This window comes from Betta splendens, chromosome 8, assembly GCF_900634795.4.
Source record: "Betta splendens chromosome 8, fBetSpl5.4, whole genome shotgun sequence".
In the NCBI taxonomy this organism is placed as follows: domain Eukaryota; kingdom Metazoa; phylum Chordata; class Actinopteri; order Anabantiformes; family Osphronemidae; genus Betta; species Betta splendens.
In genome coordinates, this window is record NC_040888.2 from 9030539 (window position 1) to 9056836 (window position 26298).

Genomic DNA, 26298 nt, shown 5'->3' on the forward strand with positions numbered 1-26298 from the left:
ACCCCAGTTCAGTCGTGTTTTCCCCAGTCTCCAGCCCAAGCTCCAGACGCCACGGTCCCGTTTCACCATGCGGGTCCCGGTACAGAGGTCCGGTCCACACCGCTCCCAGCGCCTCAAACGACGGACAGTCGCAGCTGCTCCGGACGGTGACGGCGGCGGCGCGGTTCCAGGATTCCGGGTCCCGCGGTCTCGGTCATGGGGACCGAGCCGTCTCCTTCTCCGACAGAGGAGCCCCGTGATTCTCTGACTGACTGTGTCCCTCAGATATCAGGCATCCCAGACAGCGTCGCCCGACGGGTCCACCTCCTCTGCTCTCCTCCAGTTGCGTTTCTCTTCGCCCACCTCATGAACACCGCCGATTCGGCAGCAGACCAGGGCGCGAGAGAACAACTGTTCAAGGAAGCAGCCGCTCTCGTCCTGAGGGAGCCTGTTCTGCGTGAGGCCCTGCAACTCCCGGGCCTGCAGCCAGCGGCCGCTTCATGCCCCACCTCTCAGTCAGTTCAACCTCGCCATGCTCATGCCCCGGTGCAGCCCTGTCGTCTCCAGGCCCCAGTCCAGTCGAGCCCAGTCCGGATCCCAGTTCAGCCCAGTCACGCTCAGTCCTTGTCCCAGTCAGAGGGCACCGTCCGTCTGACGACTGTTAGTCCTCCCCAGTCAGGCCCGACGTCTTCCCCGTCGAGCTCGGCAGCTGTAAGCTGTCATGCCAGCTCCGGAGTTGACGCCGTTCCAGTCCCTGTTCCTGTTCCTGTCGGCCATGTTGCGGCCGTTCCAGTCCTTGTCGGCCATGTTGCGGCCGTTCCAGTCCTTGTCGGCCATGTTGAGGCCGTTCCAGTCCCTGTCGGCCATGTTGAGGCCGTTCCAGTCCCTGTCGGCCATGTTGAGGCCGTTCCAGTCCCTGTCGGCCATGTTGAGGCCGTTCCAGTCCCTGTCGGCCATGTTGAGGCCGTTCCAGTCCCTGTCGGCCATGTTGAGGCCGTTCCAGTCCCTGTCGGCCATGTTGAGGCCGTTCCAGTCCCTGTCGGCCATGTTGCGGCCGTTCCAGTCCCTGTCGGCCATGTTGAGGCCGTTCCAGTCCCTGTCTGCCATGTTGAGGCCGTTCCAGTCCCTGTCGGCCATGTTGAGGCCGTTCCAGTCCCTGTCGGCCATGTTGAGGCCGTTCCAGTCCCTGTCGGCCATGTTGAGGCCGTTCCAGTCCCTGTCGGCCATGTTGAGGCCGTTCCAGTCCCTGTCGGCCATGTTGCGGCCGTTCCAGTCCCTGTCGGCCATGTTGCGGCCGTTCCAGTCCCTGTCGGCCATGTTGCGGCCGTTCCAGTCCCTGTCGGCCATGTTGCGGCCGTTCCAGTCCCTGTCGGCCATGTTGCGGCCGTTCCAGTCCCTGTCGGCCATGTTGCGGCCGTTCCAGTCCCTGTCGGCCATGTTGCGGCCGTTCCAGTCCCTGTCGGCCATGTTGCGGCCGTTCCAGTCCCTGTCGGCCATGTTGCGGCCGCTCCAGTCCCTGTCGGCCATGTTGCGGCCGTTCCAGTCCCTGTCGGCCATGTTGCGGCCGTTCCAGTCCCTGTCGGCCATGTTGCGGCCGTTCCAGTCCCTGTCGGCCATGTTGCGGCCGTTCCAGTCCCTGTCGGCCATGTTGAGGCCGTTCCAGTCCCTGTCGGCCATGTTGAGGTCGTTCCAGTTCCAGTCCCTGTCGGCCATGTTGAGGTCGTTCCAGTTCCTGTCTCTGTCGACCAAGTTGAGGTCGTTCCAGTTCCTGTCTCTGTCGACCAAGTTGAGGTCGTTCCAGTTCCTGTCCCTGTCGACCAAGTTGAGGTCGTTCCAGTTCCTGTCCCTGTCGACCAAGTTGAGGTCGTTCCAGTTCCTGTCCCTGTCGACCAAGTTGAGGTCGTTCCAGTTCCTGTCCCTGTCGGCCAAGTTGAGGTCGTTCCAGTTCCTGTCCCTGTCGGCCCAGTTGAGGTCGTTCCAGTTCCTGTCTCTGTCGACCAAGTTGAGGTCGTTCCAGTTCCTGTCTCTGTCGGCCAAGTTGAGGTCGTTCCAGTTCCTGTCCCTGTCGGCCAAGTTGAGGTCGTTCCCGTAGGCCAAGTTGAGGGCGTTCCCGTAGGCCAAGTTGAGGGCGTTCCCGTAGGCCAAGTTGAGGGCGTTCCCGTAGGCCAAGTTGAGGGCGTTCCCGTAGGCCAAGTTGAGGGCGTTCCCGTAGGCCAAGTAGAGGTCACCCCTGTCTCTGAGCCCGTTCCCGTCGGCCCTGTAGCGGTCGTTCCAGTCCCCGTCACCCTTGGAGCCGCGGCGCCCGCCGGCCTCCGGGAGGAGGCAGCGCCTGCTGCGGTTCCTGCGCACCTCCAGGAGGAGGTCGCGCCAGCCGCAGTTTCTGCGCACCTCCAGGAGGAGGTCGCGCTAGCCGCAGTTTCTGCGCACCTCCAGGAGGAGGTCGCGCTAGCCGCAGTTCCTGCGCACCTCCAGGAGGAGGTCGCGCCAGTTGCAGTTTCTGCGCACCTCCAGGAGGAGGTCGCGCCGGCCGCAGTTCCCGCGCACCTCCAGGAGGAGGTCGCGCCGGCCGCAGTCCCCGCGCACCTCCAGGAGGAGGTCGCGCCGGCCGCAGTCCCCGCGCACCTCCAGGAGGAGGTCGCGCCGGCCGCAGTTCCCGCGCACCTCCAGGAGGGGGTCGCGCCCGTCGCAGTCCCGGCGGACCTCCGGGAGGAGGTCGCGCCCGTCGCAGTCCCGGCGGACCTCCGGGAGGAGGTCGCGCCCGTCGCGGTCCCGGCGGACCTCCAGGAGGGGGTCGCGCCCGTCGCAGTTCCTGCCGACCTCCAGGAGGGGGTCGCTCCCGTCGTAGTTCCTGCCGACCTCCAGGAGGGGGTCGCTCCCGTCGTAGTTCCTGCCGACCTCCAGGAGGGGGTCGCTCCCGTCGTAGTTCCTGCCGACCTCCAGGAGGGGGTCGCTCCCGTCGTAGTTCCTGCCGACCTCCAGGAGGGGGTCGCTCCCGTCGTAGTTCCTGCCGACCTCCAGGGGGGGGTCGCTCCCGTCGTAGTTCCTGCCGACCTCCAGGAGGGGGTCGCTCCCGTCGTAGTTCCTGCCGACCTCCAGGAGGGGGTCGCTCCCGTCCCGGCTCCGGCCGCACCAGCATCGGTTCCTGGCGGTCCGGCTCCGGCCGCACCAGCATCGGTTCCTGGCGGTCCGGCTCCGGCCGCACCTGCATCGGTTCCTGGCGGCCCGGCTCCGGCCGCACCTGCATCGGTTCCTGTTTCTCGTCGCGGTGGTCCAAGGAGGACGCCGCTGGTTCCCGGCTCTCGTCGCGGTGGTCCAAGGAGGACGCCGCTGGTTCCCGGCTCTCGTCGCGGTGGTCCAAGGAGGACGCCGCTGGTTCCCGGCTCTCGTCGCGGTGGTCCAAGGAGGACGCCGCTGGTTCCCGTCTCTCGTCGCGGTGGTCCAAGGAGGACGCCGCTGGTTCCTGCCTCTCGTCGCGGTGGTCCAAGGAGGACGCCGCTGGTCCCTGCCTCGTCCTTGTCTCGGCCGCCGGACTGGTGGCCTTGCCCTCGGCGCCTCCTGCTGCCCGGATGGCGCTGCCTCCTGCGGCGACGCCCGCCTCGACTCCTCAGCCCTTCGGATCAGCGTCCGCCTGGAGGACGTTGCCATTCGGGGTGGCCCCCGGGGACATCGGTCCAGCCCAAGGGCACTAAGAGTGCCACCCTGGCTCAGCGGCTGCTGGGCAGGGTCTCGCCACGCCATCACCCTCCGTGAGGGAATCCCTGAACTTCATGTCTTCCCTGTTCGTGGACTTTGTTTTGTGGTCTCTTGTTTTGGCCCTCCCCCGGTCCTCCCTCCACCCACCCTGCTCATGTACCTTGAGGGGTAGGGATTCGGTCCCTCCGCCTGGGACCTCCCTCCGCCCGCCCTGGTTTGGGGGGGGGGGCTTCCGTGGGCGCCGTGGAAGGCGCCATAGGGGGGGGGGTACTGTCATGATCTGTGTCTTTGTTTCTAGTTGTTCCCTGTTTCACGTCATGTCCTGCTTATCATGTTTCTCGCCATGTCCTGTGTAACACTACTTCCTGTTTTATTTTGGTAGTCTCTTGGTCTCTGTTCCTGCTTTAGTTTTACTTCCGGGTTTTTGTCACAGCTGCTTCCTGCTCCACCTGATCGTTATCCTCACCTGCACTGAATCAGTTAATCACTCACCCGTGTATTTAGTCACCTCCTGTTCCCGTAGTCACTTGCCAGATTGTTGAGTTGAGAATGAGTTGAGCGTCCCTAGTTTCCTGAGTTCCCTGAGTGTTCGTGTTCTCGTGTCTTATTCCTGTTCGCACCGTGTATCCTGCCCGACATTGGATTATCTACTGACCGTGAGTTTTTGCCTGTTCCCTGCCTGTACTTTTGCCGAGCCTTTTTGTGTTTGACCTGGACCGTATGACCCTGCCTTGAGCAATAAACCTTTTGTTGATTATAACCTCGCCTCCGTGCTGTGCATGTGGGTCCGCCGCCTGCCCGAGTCCCTGACAAAAATCTTTAGCATTGTGACCCAATGTATTCCATATGATACAAATTAAAACTAACTGAAACTCATATACCAAAATTGATATTTGAATTTTATATAAAGGGCCTAGTTTCAAAATTTTTGAATTTTCTGCCAGTTATTTAGGGCTTTACAGGGTTAAGTCATCAGTCAGGACAATGAGCTCAAATATTAAAGTAAATATACAAGAAATACTTGACAATATGTTGAAAAATCTGGATTTCTAGAAGTAAATATTTATTTAGGCACATTTACAGTATATTAAACCTTAAATATAGTTTTACTTAGTAGGTAAAATAGGTGTAAATACAGGTAGCACTTGTAGGATACATGCTGTGCTCCGGCACACAGGGACCTTGTGTTTGGCTGCATGTGTGCAGGCGTTTCACACCTGGTATGTCTGCTGTGCAGCTGAGCTGTGTCTCTGTGTGTCCTGGTGGGACTTCAGCAGCAGGTTCACCAATCGTGGAATAGCACCTGCTTCCCTCAGTGGCGCCTGGTTGGTGGGGCACAGCGCCAGGTTTCGGATCAGTCCAACAGTGGCCTGGAGGAGGACAGACATCAAAGGGCTGAATATGGGTCAGCTCTGAATGCATCTTCATGCAGCTGGAGTGTTAGCAACGTGAGTGGACTGCGCTCTATTTACAACCACTGTGTGGTGCTTCATGTAAAGGAAGCTGCAGGGCAACATGGCATCTGTGAATAGAGTAAAGAGTTCACTGCTGCTCAAAGGCCTCAAAAAAGCTGTGACCTCACTTCAATACGTGCAGATTTGTTTATAGTCACGACAGACGGCGCGAAAAGCAATAGGAGAGTTTCTAAAAATGTTTCTCTTCATGATCTGTTGATGTGATTTGACCCATCTACTACTGGTACTTGTGCAATCATTTTATTGTTTTATTGTCATTGTGCCAGTGCAATAATGACATGTCTTAAGAGATATTAGCAAACTGACTCATTGAGGGCAGTGTAGCGATGCAGTAGTTGCTCCACAGCCAGACAGGCCTGGGTCTGATTCCCAGGTGCCTGCGTGGAGTCTGTCTGCGTGCTTCTCCTATCATGAGAGGACACAGGGAGGAGAATCCACACAGTCTCCACTCAGCCCCATCCCGCCTGGAATATCCACGGGTAAGGTTGCTTTTTGTTGATTCTAGCTCCACATTTAACACAGTAGTCCCACATGAACTGGTACTCACACTTAGAAAATGTGGACTATCCACCTCACTGTGCACATGGATCCTCAACTGGCTGATTAGCAAAGTGTGAGGAAAGGAGGAAGCACACAAACCTGATGCGTGTCTACAGTACATGACTGTCATGACTACCTACAAGTAGACTCTGCATGATGTGGTCTGGTAATATTATTCAAGGATGTGCGTAAAACTGTTTATATTTCATTTCCTTTACTGTTTACTTGACTGTTGTTGTGTCCTGTATTTGTAAAATGAGTATAAATGCAATTTTGTTCAACAAAATGAGAAATTAGCATATGGTATCACTTCACTTTAGAGTAAATAGAGACTAACAATAACAACAGTGTTTGTAGGTAATGAGAAAGTGCAAAACGTCCACATTAGGACATAAAACAGCTGCAGTTAACGGTTCATTTCCTCCAAAGCCTCCTCTGGTGTATTAATGAGTCTTTAGAGGCAGCTTGTTAGGTTTCCTTACTGAACGTTCAGTCGGTGTTTCTAACCCTCCGAGTCTCTACTGTTTACAAGCAGCCGGGTCTCTGGAGCGCTCGCTGTCTGTCTGTGTGTCTCTCTGGGGAAACAACACGCCAGCGGCTGTAGTCACAGCTCAAGTGTTCTGGATGTGAGGCATGATGGGAGATGTGCATCAGCGTGTGCATTCTTCTTGTTCTAGACAGAATTTGGGTTATATGTACTGTTGTAATGTAATGTTGCTAAGTACATACTGTAAGTGTGTGTGTGTGTGTGTGTGTGTGTGTGTGTGTGTGTGTGTGTGTGTGTAATCTTGAACTATTTTACTCTTTTGTTTGCTGTTATACTGATCTACAGTTTTATTTTTATTTTGCACTTCAGCACAACTCAGATGAGTCAGGAAGTGAATCGCTGATCCTACGGTTGGTGGACTCTTGAGCCACTGCCACCAACTTTTCCAAACAACAGACTCTGTGGATTCAATTGTTGAGCAACTAATATGTACAACGTTTTGAGTTGTTTCCACCTAAAATGGTAAAATCTATCTGACAAATAAAAATCATGGAGAATAACTCCAGCTGCCACAAGAAGGAAAAGTCAATTTGTGATTAATGAATGAAATTTTTGAAAAGAGGCTTCACATTTAAAATGCAACAACATGAGGCTGAATTTCTCTAACATCCTAAGCAGAAACATCAACATCTTTGAAACCAAATAATGCACCAATATACTGTAATTAGCCTCAGATGTTATATCTCAAATTCGCTATGACAGGTTTGCTTTTTCATTAGGAAAACTCCAAAACACCAGACTGGTCATGAATTCCTCTGTAAAGAACAATGGGAACAGAAAGCGGCTGCAGCCCAGAGGAGCGATGTGCCTGGAGCATAACAACATAAACAAGCAGTGTTTTCCGGTGTCTGGGGTGAAAACGCTCAACATTAAAGGCTCACTTCTATCAGGATATTATTCCCAGATCACTGCAAATGCCGTGTGTTAACCCATGTAAAAGCAACACCGCCTGGACGACGTTAGCTTCCGCTCGTCTCTCTTCATGCAGCTGATTTATTTCTACATCCTGCCCGATTGTTGGCTGAGATAAGCTCCATCACTGTGCCTGTGACCTTTAGCGAGGAATACGCGTTTTAACGTTTAATGTTGTTCATGCGATCTGTCTGTAAAGCTGTGTGTATTAATGAAGCTGCCTTGCCTTCTAAATCATCTTCAGACATATTTAAACCACAGATGCAAAGTTGTCCCGTCCTTCAAATCCGATTCACTGCCTCCGCTCACCTTTACTACAGGCCAATAGTGCGGCTGTCCCAGCAGCTTGACAACAGCAGGTATCCCATAGTGGAGCCGCACAGCATTCTGAGCCAGCTCAGCGTCTTGGTGCCGGGAGGTGAGGTGACGCAAAGCGCAGACCGCCGGCTCAGCGACGTCCTCCTTCTCCCCAGCACGAAGCACCGCATGGATGAGTGCCTCGACACCCCCAAACTGAGTCACCAGAGTCTGAAGGGTCAGAGGAAGGGAAAGGATTCATAACAGCAGGAATCAAAAGAGCGCTGCCGACGTGTGTGTGGAAAGTGTAGAAGTGTAACATTGTAGGTAGCGAGATGGTGCTCACTGCCTCCATCCAGACATGGTACAACCTGAAGAATGAGGGCAGATGGGTAATGCAGTTCCTAGTTCCTTTGTGGTTCCAGAGGATCCATCTTGGCCATTTGTCTATTTTGTTTGTCACTTTATTATATTCTAATGTTAGATGCCTTTCTTCTTGTGAGTGAGTGCTGTAGGTGTGAACACTCAACTACTGGGCGCCTTCTTCACCTTTACAGGGTCATTGGGTCCTTGATGTTGGATTTGTGACGTGGTTTTGAATGTGGAACGTTTCGGTCCTGACAAACTGAAGCCCAGCTTAAACACGGCTCAGATGATCAGTCTCATACTGGGAGAAAATGAGAATGTCAGTAAAGTTTACAAAGACAAACGTATTCAGCATATCTCACGTTTTATAATGTAGAGCCTTTTTCTCAAGTCAACTTGTGTGAGCCAGTTTCTGCTGTCTTCTTTGTGCTTCCAAGCTTCTTCATATCATACCTTTAATAAAAGGTGATCTTGCTTTTCCTCAGACACTGACAGCTGGCAGGTCTGCTTGCTTGGGTGAATGCAGACAATCTGGCTGCTTCACTGGGTCTAAGCAGTGACTTATTACTGATACCCATGTAGAGAGCAGCATGTGAGAATAAATAGTCAAGACGCCAAGAGGGCGGAGCCACACACCAGGCATCAGGATTTAATGGAACTTGCTGACGAGACCGTGAGCCAAGCAGGCGATGGTTGCAACACAGGCAAAAGTCAGAAAATCAATACAAATGTAGGCATTATCAAAGAGAAGCATAGTCATTTACATGTTATTTGTACTGTACAAGAGTTTTCATTTTCAGCACACAATTAAAGGCCCAATAACATAATATTTATGAAGCGATATAGTCCAGGTAGCCTTCACTGAATCTAATCTAAAAACAGTCAGTCAACCCTGAATCTAGACCAAACCACTGAATTGAGGTCACCTTTAATGAATGCAAAGCAGAATATGATCCTCTTAAATATTCAGATGCTAAATATCTGTAACAGTTATCTGAGGAAAACCATTAATCCATCCCGCTGGGTGCAATAATGAGTGGTGGCTCCCCATCGAGCATCCGTCGCAGCGGGTAAATTGCTTGTGTGTGTGTGTGAATGCATGAGGCCATTTGGTCCTGGTTACCTTGTTGCGTGCATTATTGCAGGTGAGGTTGGACAGGATGCCGGTTGCACAGGTCAACATGTTGACGTCATCTGAGCCCAACTGAGTGACCAGAATCTGCAAAAGCCCGTCTAAACCCTCCTATAAACAGAATAAACACAATAACAGTTAAACACACTACCTGCAATTTTGATTTGTAGTCTTCACATCGTTTCCCTTTTTCAATCTACCACCACGCACTCGTCCTCAGCGCCGGATTTACGGGTATTCAAACACGAAGCGGCGCCGACGCTGTACGTGCCTGTTTGGTCGCGGTGTCCGACAAGTTGCGAAGCGTCCACAGACAGTTCTGGATCAGGCGCTGACTGGATCCTGTTAGATGCTGGCCTAAAGCCTGCATACCACCTGCACACAGATGTGGATTATTCAATTATGATTGTTCGGGGTGAACATGTATCTGAAGAGTTAGCATGCTGATTTGAATGTCACAGCAGCAGGATGTGCTGGTGTGAGACAGACCTACCGGCCTCAACTATTGCCGGCTTGTTGCTGGGACAGACAGACAGCACTTTGAGAACACGACTGGTGGTCCACAGCAGCTTCTCATAGTTGTAGTTCCTCATAATGAACACCAGGCCCTCTGGGCCTCCGTTAGCTAGGATGATGAGCTGTAACATGAACCAGGAGGTGTGATTCTGCAGTAAATTAGTGAACACAACAAGAATGGCCTTTACAGTGTCAACATGTGTTTTCACCTTGCTCTCCTGGTTGCTGTAGGACAGAAGCTGGAGACAGTCGGTGGTGATGGCCAGGAACTTGGGATTGCTTTTCTTCAGTAAGGGAACCATTCTCTGTAGACCGTCCGCAAGGCGAACCGCCATTTTGGCCCCCTCTTGGTGCAGCAGCAAGTTGTGCAGGGTGGTAATAGCATAAAATAAGACTGATTCTACTGGTGAGCTACAGAAATGAAACAGCGGAGCGGAAAAGAGGGCGAAAGAAATGAGACAATATTGAATTTCATTAGAACAAATATGTTTCAGCATTCATTAGGCAACTTATGAGCTATTAACTTGTCATTATGCTACACGCAATAAGCAATTAAGAGAGTGTGCCTGTTCTGTGTATACTGTAAATACTAGCACAGAGCCCTGACAGGACTGAGGCCACCAGAAAAAAGATTGGCAACATCTGAACAAGCCTTAGTTCAGCCACTGGGCCGTGAGATGCTTCCAGTGTCACTCATTGGCCAGTGGCTTTGACCTCGTTCCTAGAAACGCCAAGAGCTCGAAGATCATCCATGAAAGGTTCATCACCACATTTAATGTGGGTGACCCTGTTTCTGCTTTCCTTGTGTACTGTAGGAGCCTAAAAATAGCTGTGTGGTTGCCGTGGAGGCTGATGAAGTATGTAGCGCATGTGTTTTTACGTTTTTAATGTCATTTGGGGGCGGTAATTGGTATTAGTGGAACAATTACTTAATATATAATGAACTTATAATTATAACTTATAATAATATATATATATATTATATATCTTTACCTCAGCATACGGACTAGTGCTGGTATCCCTCCAGACTTAAATATGGCCAGCAGTCCTTCCTTCTGGTGAGACAGGCTATGGAGCACGCTGGCTGTGCAACGTGCTGTTTCCGTGTCGACTGCCGCCGTCATGGCGTGAACCACAGCTCCCACCAGCGCTGGGGACTGCACCAGCACTCGCCGGCTCGCCTCCTTACGGGTCAGCTGGTTGACTATCAAGGCCGCCTTGTTCACCACGATCTAAATGAAGAAGACAGCGTCGTAAGCCACAACGCACGCGCATGTAAACCTGGGAGAAGGGTGACAGAGTGAGCATCTGCGGACGCGTACGGGGTCGTCGTCTGCCAACAGCTTGGTGAGCTCTGGCACCGCCCTGGTGGCCAGCTCTGCATCGTCTTGGTAGTTGATCAGGTGGACGATGGCCGTCTTTAGCAGCTGCGAGGGCTCGGCTAGTCGCTGCACATTGCTCTGCTGTGAAGGATCTGACTGGACCGGCATGGCCGCCTCGCCTTCCACTAAGGTCTCTGGGAACATGGCAGCCCTGACACGCTGAGCTCGTGTTAGTGAGTATTGAGCATCTAAATCTGTCATGGGGAACAGGAGAGACAGGAAGAAGGAAAATCAGGAAAGGTGGAAGAAAATGAAGTCATCACCGCCTCATTTAAATATTAAGTAACTTATCAAAATCTTTAAAACTCAGTCAAAACTACTGTAACATTTTGCAAAGTGCACAAAATCAAGAAGCGGCTATAAAATCAGCCATCCACTGCAGGTGAGGTTGTCTGGAAATTGAGTCCTGGAGTTCTTTCGTTGAAATGGCAAAGAATGTTAGACGATGTTCAAGGAGGAAGATAAAGTGACAGTGGGGCTTTGGCAAACGTGAATAGATGAATCAGATGAGGAAGGAGAAAAAGTGGGACATTCCAGCCTGAAAGCAAGGAGAGTTAGTAAAACACAAACTTTTATTTCAATTATTTTACTGCTAATTGAACATCTTAGATGCTGAACTGACTTTCGTAGCCCTGTACATGTCTGATAACAATAAAGTTTCATGTTCTCTGTGTAAACTGAGCTTTGCACATGAGGTCGAAGGTGTTGATCCTTCGCTGTTGTAGATGGAGACAGATGCCTCTCACATTTCTAGGTGTTTTTATTCCATCTACCACAGCTGAAGCTCTGTTCCCACTACACCACCAGCTTGTGTCTGGTCATGTGACTGCATAGTGAAACAAAGTCCTGTGATTATTGTTGTACACTGATTAGTCAAACAGTCAGTCCCATGTCAAGACTCTCTCCGACTTCAACTTGACATGAAGTTCACACAACATGAAGATAGAAAAGTGCCTCCTATTAAAAGCAGAAGCCAGTGAACTGTGGACCTGAACAATGAAGTGGGTGGATTTGAAGATAGAGGACATAGACAGTTGGGGACGGGTGGAAGGACGTGTCTGAATCACAGCAGTAGACATGCTGTGGTCTGTGCAGAGGGAGGGCGCAGGTCAAAGTGATTCCAGAGGTGGAGGTGGAGTCCAGGGGGTGTGTGTGTATGTGTCCATGGGTGGTTATCAATTACCTTAATTGTATCCACATTTTTACTGTCCTGTTTACTTTACCACCGTGTGTTCATTGAGTCAGATTTTAATACTCAAACTCTGGGTTTTGATGACAAACACATTTATTATTACTTGCATTGCATTTGTTGATGTGGGCCGTTTATTCAATCATGATTAGGATTATTTGGATTTGTAGGAAAACATTAGATCAGTTATTTAAACAAATACAAAGCAGGTCAATATACTATAAGTTACATCTATGAGCATGTTTAGACCTGTTTCAGTGATGATTATATTATTAATAATAGTGATGAGCCATTAATAGATATTAAATGTCTGTTTCTAAATAAAGCATTAGTCTGGTAAAACACAGAAGAGGCCTCAGTGCATCTCCACATAGAGTAATAAAAGCCCAGCAGACTTGGAGGAGCTGAACAACAAAGACTGAGAAACATTTAGATAAACACTGCATGACAGGCAGAGCTGAGGGTCGTGAACAGGTGAGTGGAAAATCAAAATGACAATGAAATTAAGAGTGGGGAAAAGCAAAGAACAAAAGAGGAGCAGACCGTGATGTTGAGCCTGAGCTCCAGACATGGAGTGAACATCATGATGAAGGCTTGTTATGTCAAGTTACTACTACAGTACATGTGTCTGTGTCTGTACCTTCCTGCCTTAGAATTATTGTATTAATGCTAAAATTGACCTGACGACTTCTGTGAATTTCTACGATTTTATCTGGCATTTGCAGGTGTTTCCCACATTTGACTGGTTTAAAGCTGCAGCTGTTCATTCTCTCCTGAAGACGTGACAGTGAAGCCAGTGGACCGTTTCTAGAGAAGGATCCTGTTCAGGAAAGAGAGAATTTCCTGAACAGGATGAGCAGAACGGAACAAGCCATAACCTTCAGACCCCACTGTGTCTCCAGGTGCCACAAACACACACACATCCTTAGCCTAACTCCACACAGAGCAGTTTCACACTGTTATTCTGATACTGTAAGTCTGAGGCCTTGCCAGGTTTTTCTTCACTGTTAGGATTGAATCAGCGAAGTTTTTTTGAGGAGATATGACGACGATAAATAGTCTGACTGTGTGCAGCACTCTGCTACCTCATCAGAACGCAAAGCTGCTTCTCATTCACACAGTCACACATCAATAGCGGAGTTGACAGACGCGTTTACAAAGTCTGTGCTAAGCAGGTTTAAACAAAATGCAAGAAAAAGGAAACTATGGATTGGCGGTTATGGCAGGAAAACTATGAATGAATCTGAAAACAAACCAAAACAGGTGTAACTGTATGTGACACTGACCTGAACCATCTCCTTACTGGCCTGTGTGTGTCAGGGTCCTGTTGTTGTTCTCACCCCGGACCACACCTTCTCTCCCACCATGCCATCCCTCTGCTTTGGACCATGCCCACTCCCTCTCTTTCCCTCGATCAGCCAAACTCACCACACCTGCGCTTCCCCTCTGCCTCCCTTTAAAGACTCCTGCAGCGCAGCACTGGGTGCTGGGTCATTGTCACTTTATCACCTCATCGCTCCACGCTGGTCAGGTCGGTTACGGCTTTGAAGTATTGATGGGCTCGGTTGCCGGTCAGGCACGCGTTGCTAGGCATTTAAGATGTGCGAAGGCACCTATCTTGTATTTCACGTTTTGCAGTAGGCTTCATTGTTCATGCCATGCTTTAGTTGCGTTGTTCCAGTCACGCCATGCATTAGTTTGGTGTTCATGCCATTCCATGTACTGTATTGCCATGTTGCTAGCCACGTTTTGCTGATGCCATTGCCTTAGCCACGTTGGCAGTTTTGCAAGAGCTCCATGTGTTAACTTGTGTTTTGCCTCGTGGTATTTTGTTTAGTTTGACAGGACTGTTTCGTGTTCACAAATAAACTGTCTCATGGATTCCTGACCCGCACTGTGCTCTGACTCGGTCCGAATGGACTTTCACAGCCCGATCCGCCGTCTTGGGTGGCGGATCGTGACAGTGTGTATACAAGCTCACTGTGTGGGATGTACTGTATTATTGTGTATAATTGTGCTTTGTTGATTCTGGTACACTTATGTAAAATCATGCACTTTGTGGTGAAGCTGTCAGATGTACTTAATTTATTTCTGTCACTTTAATTTTCATCTACATTTCTTCTTTTGTTTTTTTGTTAACTTGCAAGTTTAGATATTTCCGTGTCCTTGGGCAAAACACTGTGTCAGGGTGTAGCCCAAGCCTGGTATTTGAGAAGAGGCTAAACAATACCTACCAATGTGTTCAGGGCTCCTTTGCTTCTCCTGTCAGGACACAGACTGACAAACAGGAAGAGGGAGGCAGAAAACTATTTATAGTAGGTGGGAAGTGGACTGTGCCATTCAGGTAAAACATGCAGGGGGGAGATTTAATGTTCTGTGAAGAATTGGCTCATGTTCACTTGTTTGGGGTAAGTTACATTAATATTGTGTAAGTAATTTATATTGTTTAGCCAGAAAGAACACAATGGAGGTGTTGACTGATTTGGTGATGGGGTTGGTTTGCCTGGTGGGAGGGGCTTGTATGTTAGAAGTCCAGGGGTGGGAGTTCCAGACAGATGAGGACCAGCTGCTGGATGCGTCATGCTAACTTTCTTTACAACGTTCTCTGTTGTGTTGAGTTCCCTAGATTCTTTTTCTTTTTTTAAATTTTCTTTTATTGTGGATTGAGTCACCTATATGGTGATGTATTTTTGTTGTTTCAAAAACCGATTTCTTTAATAAACCTGCACCTGGTGAAAATTATCCCAGAGGGTGCATCAGATGGCCAATCCTTACACACTGAAGCGCTGTCATTGGTGTGAGTGTGTCAATGATGTCCATGTCAATTATGACTCAATTTTAACTGGACTACAAACAAACAAACAAACAAACAAACAAACAAACAAACACACACACACACAATTACCCACTCGCCCATTCCTTGAAGCAGTCTGACTCCTACAAGCTCGGCTCCTTCACCAAAGGCCTGGGAGTTTGAGGGTCCTGCTCAGTATCTTAGCTGTTCCTAGGTCTGCACTCTTCTGGACAGAGATCTCAGATGTTTTTCCTGGACTACTGTATGTTTGTCTCCCAAGCCGGCTCTAATACTGACAATAAAATTTGTACCAAACCATACCATCAAAAGCACAAGGAACTTCTACAAGTTCAAGGTAGATGAATACTTCCCTGTCATCACTCACTACTGGCCCAACCACTTCACCACGTCCCAACAGCCACAGATGTTCCTAAATCACTATTATTGCTTTGATCGACAAGGAGGCAGCATGCAAGACCACCTGCTTTGCAGACCACCAGTCAGCACCAGACCCTTATTCACCTTCACGGATGTTCTGACTGTGTATGCAGCCCATTCCTCTACTCCCTCCTTAACCATGACTGCAAACCTATGTTTGCACACAACACTACAGTGACTGGACTTATCATGGACAACGAGAGGATACAGGGAAGATCTACAGCACCTGTCTGTGTGGTGGTAACAATAACTTGCTCCTTAACTTCACCAAAACTAAATAACTCATTGAGGACTTGAGGAAGAAGAAAAGAGGCACACATCTAAAACATGTCTCTAACTTCAGGGACCTACATCTCAGAGGACCTTGTCTTGTCTTGTTTGGGAACTGCATTGTCACAAGGCATTGCAGAGGGAGGTGACATCCATCCAATGCATCACAAGGACTCCACTTGCAGCCCACAGGAAACTTGAACTGTTCACTGGCACTTTAGGAGCCTCTGGACCAAGACCACCAGACTCAGAAACAGCTTCTTTTCCACAACATTACTAAACTCTGCCCCACACTGACTCTCACTACCCAGCATGCTCCTCTCCCTTCTCATTCTCTCCTACAAATACAGAACTCTATACACTGGACCAAGTCACTCATTATTGTACCCACTGATGTGTATTGGGCCATAGCTTAGACAAAACACTGTCCCTGTCTCTGTTACATGCTTGTTGTTACTATACTAATGGTATTAGTAATACTAATATGGGGTGAAGAATGTAAAAGGAGCACCTATAACTAGTTTTCTCACATTTAACTAAATGACACAACATGTTTTCTCACATTTAGTTAAATGTGCAAAAGTCTAAACGTAAATGTTAAATGTTAAATTTAAATTTTAAATGTAAATGTTAAATGTTCGCTGAGTGTAAACTGAAGTAGACTCCACCCCTACCCTCAAACAGCGCTGGTCTAAGATCAGAGACGCGAACTTAATCACCTTAAACAGTGCGCGCAAACCCCGCCCACATCTGATCTGGAAACTTTTGTTTTTAGCCTGGACGTAACTTCGGCTAGCTAGTATAGTTAGCCAACTAATTCTCCACCGGCGCCACAGAAATATTCTCTTTAAACCTACTTAACTCTCCATTAATGGTGTTTACGACAGAACAGCAGTTTGAAGCGGAGCCTCAGCCCGCACACCTGCCGTTACAGCCCGTTCAATCTCCCCCAACGGGAGGGAGTCGGAGCTGGCGGCCATGATGGCTTCGACTTCAGGCTTCTCTCCAGTATTTTCGTGCACCGATCCAGAGTCAGATGTGGGCGGAGCTGTTTGACGTGTTTGAGTCCGCGTCACTGATCTAGGATAATAGGGGGTGGAGTCTACTTAAATATTCAGTTCGATCATTTAACATTTACATTTAACATTTAACATTTAGATTTAACATTTTTATTTATATTCATATTTATATTTGTATTTATATTTATATTTATATTTAACATTTACATTTACATTTACATTTACATTTACATTTACATTTAACATTTAACATTTACATTTAGACTTTTGTACATTTAACTAAATGTGAGAAAACTAGTTATAGGTGCTCCTTTTACATTCGGCAACCCATGTACTAATGGTACAATTTGAATATAGAGACTTATACGTACATAACGTTTTTAGTTTTTGCTGAGATCTTGCAACTAAATGTAAACCATATTATCCTGTACACAGCATTTCCATCTGTTGGCAGGTTTATAGTCCCTGTATTCACTTTCAATATTAACCTTGTTCTTACTGTAGAGAACAAGTATTCTGCACTTCTGCTTACACGTGTATATGACAATAAAGTTTAATCTGATATAAAGTGCTGGTGGAGATGACGATAACTGTATCAAAACAAAATTAATTAAATAGGCAGTGTGTGACACTGAATAAATTTTGAAATTCTGAAAAAAGAATTAAGGCTGAAGCTGTTTTAATCCTACAGCAAAAGCTGCTTTATGTGCCATATATTTATTTTAAAATAATAGAATTTCAATATAATTCTACTGTGTTGATGAATACAAAAAAATATTTATATTTTAGGCAACAAAGTATAATTTAACAATGGCAGTGTCCTGCACCTGTCTGCCCAACTCTGATATAAACCTTTGTCTCATCTATATTTTGTTTTTACACCCAAATATATGTGTTTTGCTATCATACAGTATGTTAAACGCTGTAAGGACTGATAACAAGCTATGATTCATGGTTAGTAACCTATTTCCCAGCAATAATAGAATGACCATATTATTATATAATATTACATTAGTGAATTTATTCTAAAACCAACATACTTAAAGAAAAATACACGTGTACCCCACAATAAACGCAACATATCGTGTGATGGATAGGGAAAATAAGAAGACATGAAAAGATCTGGATCTGGATCTGGAACTTTTTAGGTTAAAACGTTTCACTAATTACCCAAGTAGCCTCATTGGTCTGTCCTGCAGGTTGGTAATAAAGACACTAATTAGGTGGACAAAGGTAGAGGAGGTGTGAGTGGCTGTGAAAGGGCATTAGATCTGAACTCGCTGGTGGGATAGGTTTGTGGTCTCCAGCCAAGTTTTTAAAGACTGATGATATTTGGCTGAGTAGTGAAACATTTCATTCTGAAAAGGAATTAAGTGATCTCTTGACCAACTCCTAGATAATCTCACCTGGATGACTGAGAAACAAAACAGGAGAGCACGAGAACAGGTACGCTACTGAAAACTGATCACTTTTTGTAAAAAGTCTCACTTGTACTTGGGCTCTCTAGTCTCCCAGCCGCCGCGTCTCCTCCTCCAGTAGCAGGATTATTTGTTGTGGCTGTAGTACTGTCTGTGTATTTCCTGCTGCTGCTGTATTCTGTACCGCTTTCATCATCCCGCACTGTGGTGGCTCCGGATTGAATGCCAGAGTCTGAGGCGTAGTAGGTCTGCTGCCACTCTGCCACCTTCATCACACTGTCTGCCTCACTCACTATGGGAAACACCAGATGGCTGCATTAAATACATGTAACATCTACTTTATTTACTGTTGCTTGTACTGTGACCGATCACATTTCTACTACTTGCTGTTAGTATTAGTTACTTTCACTTCACTGCTTGTAGTATTAGTGTAACAATATTGTAAAGAAAATGCTTAAAGTAGAAAAGAGGCATTGGTTGTTGTCACACAGTTCTTACTTTGCATGGGCATCATGTCTGTCCCCTGGTACCGCTGCCTTCACTGACCTTTGATCTGCTAAGAAAAGGAAATGATTAGGTAAGAAAACAGAATTACACTGTTGGAAAATAGGTTTTAGCAAATTACGAAATAGTATAAATAAATAAAAGAAAGTATCAAAGTGCCAGGACATAGTTCTGATTAACTAATCAATAAAACTTTTTCCAGGTTGAGCTGGAGAAAGTTCTCCAACATTCATGCTGTGACATCACTATACAGTTTAACATTGGGCTGATTAGTCCTGGGTCATCAGGAGACTCCAAAGTAGAGCTGAGTATCATCAGCATAGCTATGAAGGCTTATACTGCAAGTGTAAGCATGTAAAGAATAAAAAGTGATAACCCTAAAACTGAGCCTTGGGGCACTCCACAACCTAGCTTTCTGATGTGCATTCATTGATTCAAACATTTAGTGTAGATTAAAACATCGCAGCAGACCCAACCAGCCTGTAACACAAAATTCTCAAACTTCAATTACCCGGGGGCTGCTGGGGGCAGAGTCTATGTGAGGGTGGGTTGCATCGAGTATCGAGTAAAAAAAAAAGTACAACTGTCTCAATCAGTTAATATCAGTTCAGGGCATGAATGATTATCCAGAACATAGACTTTCCATACCTACTTCTTGCTCCTGGACCTGGTAGCACTTCCTCTTATACAGCTGTGGCACATTTGGCTCGAGAGATAAAGCAACTCTCAGTGTGGCTTCAAGATACTCATTAGTAAGTTTGGACCTGTACTTTGACCTATTAAAGTTCATGGTGGAAAAACAGTTTTTTTTTTAAACTCTTTGGCATGTGTAGTTGAGTAACAGTCAAGGTTCATGGCTGGTGAGGCACTGAACAACCTCCCTTCTCTGAACAAAAGTATAGGGAGGTGTACATTTTAAATTTTGACCCTCAGTGACCTTTTAAGTTGGTTTAAGTTTAAATTGTGCTTTAATTGGTTTTACATGAGGATAGAAAAACAAAAGAATAATTTATTCAAGGTCAAAATTGACTTTTCAAGCACTTAAATTGTTTTTTACTTGTCATCCAGTTGTTTTTTTAGAAAATATGAAGCCATTTTTGGTGATTCCTTGTGTTAAAAGGACGGTGACAACGCCCCCCTGCTAGATGAAGCACAGAATTGTCCTGTCCTCCTGATGAGTTTTCTCTGCCAGTTTTACATGATCAAAAAAAGTAATTATCTCACACACATCGATGAACACATTAAGCAGGTTGTAGAAAGTCATGGTGTAAAACAAATCTGTCTGTATTCTGCAAACATTATATTGAGCTGTGAAACAAAACAGGAACCTGCTACGTATCAGCCCATTTGTGACAGTTTGATTATCAGACTGAGGCTCATATATTAGGTTTCTTCATCCATCCATCCATTTTCCATACCGCTTAATACTATATGCGGGGTTGCAGGGGTACCAGCTGGATATGGGCGAGAGGCACACCCTGGACACATCACCCGTCCATCGCAGGGCAACACAGAGACAAACAACCATTCACACACACACACACACACACACACACACACACACACACACACACACACACACACACACACACACACACACACACACACACACACACACACACACACACACACACTCATACTCCTGTATTTTTGACTGCATGTCACTGTTGAGTAATGACATGTTCTATTCTACCTCAGGTTTCTCTGTGCATATTAGACACGTTGGTGCCCCAGTGCTCAAAAAGATAAATTTTTGGTCTCCCACTTTTCCTGAAATTGTCTGTGCTCTTTGCCAACCTGTCTCTTAACGGCAGGTCAACAAACACTACCAGCTGTCACAGGCCTGAGCTATGGCAGCACAAAAAGGATGAAAAGAAAAACATGTCAGGAAAAAAATGTGTGTGAGAAAAACAACACAGGCCGCACTAACATTTTGATATCAAGTAGAGGGCCGCAAAATATAATCCCACAGGCCACAAATGAGTTTGAGCCCCCTTTTTTATTAACCCTGTCTCTCTGTTTTGTGACCAGCACAAAAGCCAGACTATTTAAAACTATTATTTTAAACCATAAAATCATTTAGTTGGTTAAAAACAACCGTTTCTAAAGATTTTTATTAAAAATTACTGGGGAGTGAAGGATCTATGTTATTTCTTAACCACAGCAGATTTGAGTGCAGTGGGGAAAACACCTGTCTCAAGAGAATAATTACCAAGAACATAATGAAAAAAAATAAATAAAATAAAATAAATAAACAAAATGAAAAATAAACTAAAATCACTGCTAATACAAGCTCAAACTAAGCAATAAGGTAGCTCTTAGCACTTAGCTGCACTAAGGCGACACTCATCATCTGTCGTCCATGAGGGTTTTGGTTAACTTTTTGTCATCATGTAAACGTGTGCATCTGGTTTGTCCCTGGTTCAATTTTTACCTAGTTTCTTGTTGTGTGTTTTGTTCTGTCCAGTTAGTATCATTTTTTCATTAGTGTGTGCTCTGTTCTGTCTCTCGTTTGCATGTTTCTTTTCCCTGTGCTACAGTAGCTAAAACAATGGGGACGGTGCCAAATTGTGCAGCTCTCCTTCAGCACATGACCACCAGAAAGACTATCCAAGCTCTCAGCGATCCCACTATCATCGTCTAGATCTGGGCTAGATCAGGGCAGAGCTTATAGCCCACTCCCTGTGGCTCCAGCTTAGCTTCGTTAGTCATCAGTCAAAGCCTTTGTACATCTGATTCACACGCCACACTCTTTGTCCTCGTTAATTCTTTTACTAATTGCTTTTAGATATACTCGAGACACTGACTATACTCCTTAGTATGAGGCATGGTTTCCTCTTTACAGCACCAGAACCCCTCAGCTACAGTCGTTGCAGTTGTTAGTTAATAGACTTGTTGGACGTCTTTGTTTAATTGGGCACAATCAAAACCTTCATTGCAGATAGCAACCATTTCACTCTCTTAAAACTGCTTGACGGTAGCTGTTCTTATTGAACGACTTTTCAGCTACTGAGAATCAGTGCAACATCTAAAGCAAGTAGGCAACATTTACACGAAGCTGTGGGCAGAAATAATGGACTTGCAACTGTGACGGATACACTGACAGCTTAAATGGCACCTTTCTCTAAGTGAATAACACCCGTGTAGTGTGTGTGGGTCTGTGAGAGAGTGAGGGTGCTCGGCGTGTGGGCATTCGTACACGTGTGCATCTTGTGTCTATGACGAGCCTTTGTTTCCGTGTCAGAACAAGATGTAGGTTTTCTAACACAAATGCTTTCAAGTGAGTTAAAAGGATTGAACTCAGAGGTTTATGGCCACATTACAAAATGAAGGGTGAAATTAATGGACAGTAACTACGAAAAAATAACTTGCATAATTCTGTTAATTTTCTCTGTATGTAGAGAAATGTAAACATGTAATGTTTGTGTATGTAAACATTATTGTAAACATTATTTTTCTTCAGCATAGTATATTTTTGATATAATATGTTAATTATGTTCAAAAATTTATTAGTATTTAAGGTTTTAATTTCATTGAGATATAATGAAAATTCTTAATGAGTTGCATCTGATGAGTGCACTGCCAGCCTCCTATAACTTAACATACTTTTAGAACATTTAGATATTTCTATAGATAATTTAGTGCTTAAAACCACAAGTGGCTGCTTTTGCATGATTTGCTTATTTGTGAGCCTTTAATGTAAATGTACAGTACTCTTATCATACATACACAACAAACTTACGCCAACTGTCTGCAAACATTGCATTGATGTTTTTTGAAATTAATATAAAGTATGACAGAATAAATAACTTTGAAATCAAGTCAAGTCTGCTTTTCTTTTCCAGTCTGATGGAGCATAGAGACACATTCCTGTAGTTTGGCAACATTCTGACTTGGATAAAATAAAGGCAGCTCTGAAGATGTCAGTGTAGATGTTCAGTGTGTCTGAAGCAGCTGTCTAGCTAGCTAATTAACAGGCTGAAAATAATGAGGTAAGCTAACCCTATTGTGCAATTATCTGGACAAACTCTAATTATAGCAATAATAGGGAAAAAAGGTCTTATCTGTAAACAAAAAATTAAAACTGAAAAAAGCTGCTGTTTTGTGCAGGTGAAGTATTATATTCACGATTAATGCATTATGGGCTTCAGGTTGTGGAGTTAATGTGCTTGGCTGCAACACATACTGTTACTTAAACTGCTGTATGTGAAGCCTGCACTCACTTACAACACAGCGTTCAATTAGTTTTGTCTGACCCAGTTACCAGTTTGCCACATAAGCAACTGTGTCTTTACAGACAATTTTCAGAGATAGAATCCAGTATCTCACAATTATTATCACCACAATTAATATAAAAACTGAAGGAAGAAGCTTGACAGAGCTAAATAAACGAGAGAGGGAACTTAATTAAGCACTCTGGCTGCTAGATTCTGTCACAATGTACCACAGTAATGTGAGCACGCACGCACGCACGCACGCACGCACGCACACACACACACACACACACACACACACACACACACACACACACACACACACACACACACACACACACACACACACACACACAGCTGAGAGGGAAATGAAACCTTTTCATCTTCAAGTTAAATAATCCTGCACTATTAGCGCTACTGGCTCTACTGTTCTCCTCTCTTCTGGAGAGGAGAACAATTAATCAATATACTAAGAACTGTGTTGTGAGAAACATGGAGATAGCTTGTTTTTAATTTTTGTTGTTGTCCAATCAAAGCACATTTGTTACAGTTAGACCAACCAACAAACTAATAATCTTTTGCAAATAACTGCAACAAACAGCCAACTAAAACTAGAAGAACCCAAATGCACCACACAAGTAAAGGACATGACAAGATGGTTCTTATTTAAACAAAAGGTCTGTTCTTCAATATTGTTCACTAAAGTGTCTAAGCTGTGAATCCATTCAACTCACATCAACATGTTAATGTTACAACCTGCAGTGTACTAACAAACTAAACTAGTTCCACTCTCTGGAACAGACAAGTAGCATTTAGACAACTAAATGCCACGACCCTCAAACTGACATACAGTATAATTCTTAACTGTTTATTATTAAACAGGAACTGACATCACAAACAAGAAACAAGGAGAACAAAAAGAGAAAGAAATGAGCGCCCCCTTGTGGAGTGAAGGACCGTTTGCAACAGCTCATTAGACAGTATGATTTAACAGGTGACTTAGGTCATAATAAATGACCTGAACTCCTTGTATAATATTCTTAGACTGCCAGTGTGTAAAATCAGAATATGGTGATTCTGTGTTCGTTCCTTAGCATTTCATTCAGTTCAGTCTAGTTGTTCTTTATTCATACAGAATGTTTGTTTTAGTTCAGTCTGATCTGGTTGTGTAATGTGTCATCATTAGTTAATTTTGGTTGAACGGAAATATTTCCAGGTTTGTCAAGATTATTTTTACACTTAGCTTCACATCCTAACTCGCCAGTGTGTGTGTGTGTGTGTGTGTGTGTGTGTGTGTGTGTGTGTGTGTGTGTGTGTGTGTGTGTGTGTGTGTGTGTGTGTGTGTATTGACGCTGTGAACAGACATGTGAATGGACGTGTCCGCTGGGTCGGCTCATGGCTCAGCAAATATAGAGCAGGCCTATATTTGGCAGGAGAGCTTCTGCACACACACACCATTCCTCTTGGATGCACACAGTGTTCATTTTGCCTGACAGCGCCGTGAATGGACATTTCTGTGTTCACAGCACTGTAGAAGAATGTGTGTGTGTGAGTGTGTGTGTGTGCGTGTGTTTGACAAAAAGGACTAAGCTCCAAGACAGAAACGATAAAAGTGAAGCTGAAAGAGAGTAAAACGAGGATAGAGGAAACGCGGGTGAGGAAGAAATGAGGGAGGGACAATGCTGATGATTTGTTTTCGTATGAAAATAAATGCGATTGTGTTCAAATTACAAAACCAGCATCATGAAATGGGTTTTGGCTGAAACCTTCTCTCTCTCTCTCTCTCTCTCTCTCTCTCTCTCTCTCTCTCTCTCTCTCTCTTACACACTTACACACACACACACCCACACACACATACACACACACACACACACACACACACACACACACACACACACACACACACACACACACACACACACACACACAGACCTGCTGAGGTTCACCATGGCAACGAACAGAGGTACCACTCTCTGGTGCTGTTGGATCTTTTTCTCAGGGTGGGCTGTGGCACATTTTAGTTGGTCAGCAGAGTCAAAGGCTGGTTCTTGGCTGATCCTCTGAGGAGACACTGCTGTACCTGCTTTGCTTTCAGTGTGTATCTGAACATGGACAAGCATGACGGTTACTTTGACTGTCTGTGCATGTATGTTCATTAGCACATGTGACCATAAAAACATCAGCCACAGTAGCTAGTTTCGCTTCTAGTTGATCTTCATTTGAAACATTGTGTGTAATCAGGCGTGATGCAGACTCAGACGGAGGCCTGTTTGGTGGAGGTGCTCTCGCTCTCTCTTTGCTCTCTCTCTCTTGTGTTCACTACATTTATCATATTCTAATTAAAATAACAGAGTTTGAGACGTCAGACATTGTGTTCCTCCAGTCACTCAGTGACTCCTCCAGTTACAAACACAGTGGGCCTTTAGTGCATGGGACCAGACACGACTAGTTGTCACACTTGAGAACAATGTGGATCTATTTGAACTGGATTTTAGATTTAAATGTGACCAGATCCAGTTGTAAGATCAGTGTAAAGGTGGCACTTGCATCCTGCAGCCTAAAGTAAAGAGTTAAAGACAGAAAGTGTTTGATCTCATAAGGTGCCTCTACTGTAACTTGTCCTACATAATTATATATGTTTGTTGGAGTAATACAGTGTAAATGCAGTATAAGACGTAATCTACACATTTTATATGGCACTGAGACGCCCAGGCCTTGAAGCAGTGAAGATTCAAAAAGCTGACTTGATTCCAGAGGGATTAAAAAATATACACAAGTATTATCAAGACGGACAGGATATATATAAAAAATAGTTTCTGCAGCACTAGATGTGCTGTCACATCGTCCTACTCTGACTCTAGCTTGTCCTGCGACTTGACAACAGCAGACAGGAAGAAGTTTAATTAGAATGTCCTTAGCTGGTTTGAGTAATAATAAGAATAAGAATAAGAATAAGAATAAGAATAAGAATAAGAATAAGAATAAGAATAAGAATAAGAATAAGAATAAGAATAAGAATAATGTCTGCAAACCTGTGTGGGATTATTGTTTCTGAGCCTGTACAATATGACAAAGATGAGGTGATGCAGTGTTGCAATAACAAAACATCAGCTTTCCTCTTCAAAGCTCCTTGTTCGCATCGGCCATTTTGTTGTTGGGCATTTTGACAGAACGGCTTTGATTTTACTTCAGTTTAATTTCCTGCTGCAGCTCAGCTGTTTCGCATTTCATCATCAAACACATTAAAAGCAGACAAACTTTTGGCTTCTTCCTGAAGCTTGTTCAAACGCCTGCAGCATGAGCTTCTGCTGCACCAGCTCCACATGATGTATCTGTGAGCATCACACTGTGACGGGAGGTTGACAGGACGCTTACAACTAGCGCTGGAAACGCCTGTGTGTTCACTGATGACACACTTTCATAACTCTAAGTTCCAGCAAATCAACCTTGTTACATTTTTGAAGATGCCTTTATCGAGCACAGTGAAAGTGGTTAATATCACCTGCAATAATTTAAAGGGTCACAGTCCTGATAAAAGACGATAGAAGCACTGAGCTGTTCCACAAGAACACCCTTTTTTAAAACTTTTTAAACTCTGAATTAATGCAGACAA

At 45.6% G+C, this 26298-nt stretch overlaps 1 protein-coding gene across 3 annotated transcripts in view; it reads right to left on the minus strand.

Moving 5' to 3' along the window:
- jupb (junction plakoglobin b) overlaps positions 1 to 26298 on the minus strand; it is a 35564-nt gene that overhangs the window by 7042 nt on the left and 2224 nt on the right. Inside the window, exons 2-11 of one of the 3 annotated variants that reach the window (XM_029158406.3) lie at positions 18466 to 18520; positions 18038 to 18259; positions 10780 to 11033; positions 10451 to 10689; positions 9667 to 9868; positions 9435 to 9579; positions 9213 to 9316; positions 8933 to 9052; positions 7456 to 7674; positions 4890 to 5042 (exon numbers count right to left, since the gene is read on the minus strand). In XM_029158406.3, coding sequence (XP_029014239.1) covers positions 4890 to 5042; positions 7456 to 7674; positions 8933 to 9052; positions 9213 to 9316; positions 9435 to 9579; positions 9667 to 9868; positions 10451 to 10689; positions 10780 to 11033; positions 18038 to 18259; positions 18466 to 18481 — 1674 coding nt within the window. In that variant the 5' untranslated portion in view covers positions 18482 to 18520. Of the gene's footprint in view, positions 1 to 4889; positions 5043 to 7455; positions 7675 to 8932; positions 9053 to 9212; positions 9317 to 9434; positions 9580 to 9666; positions 9869 to 10450; positions 10690 to 10779; positions 11034 to 18037; positions 18260 to 18465; positions 18524 to 26298 lie in introns of all 3 variants that reach the window. The other 2 variants (XM_029158405.3, XM_029158407.3) reach the window with 2 other exon arrangements.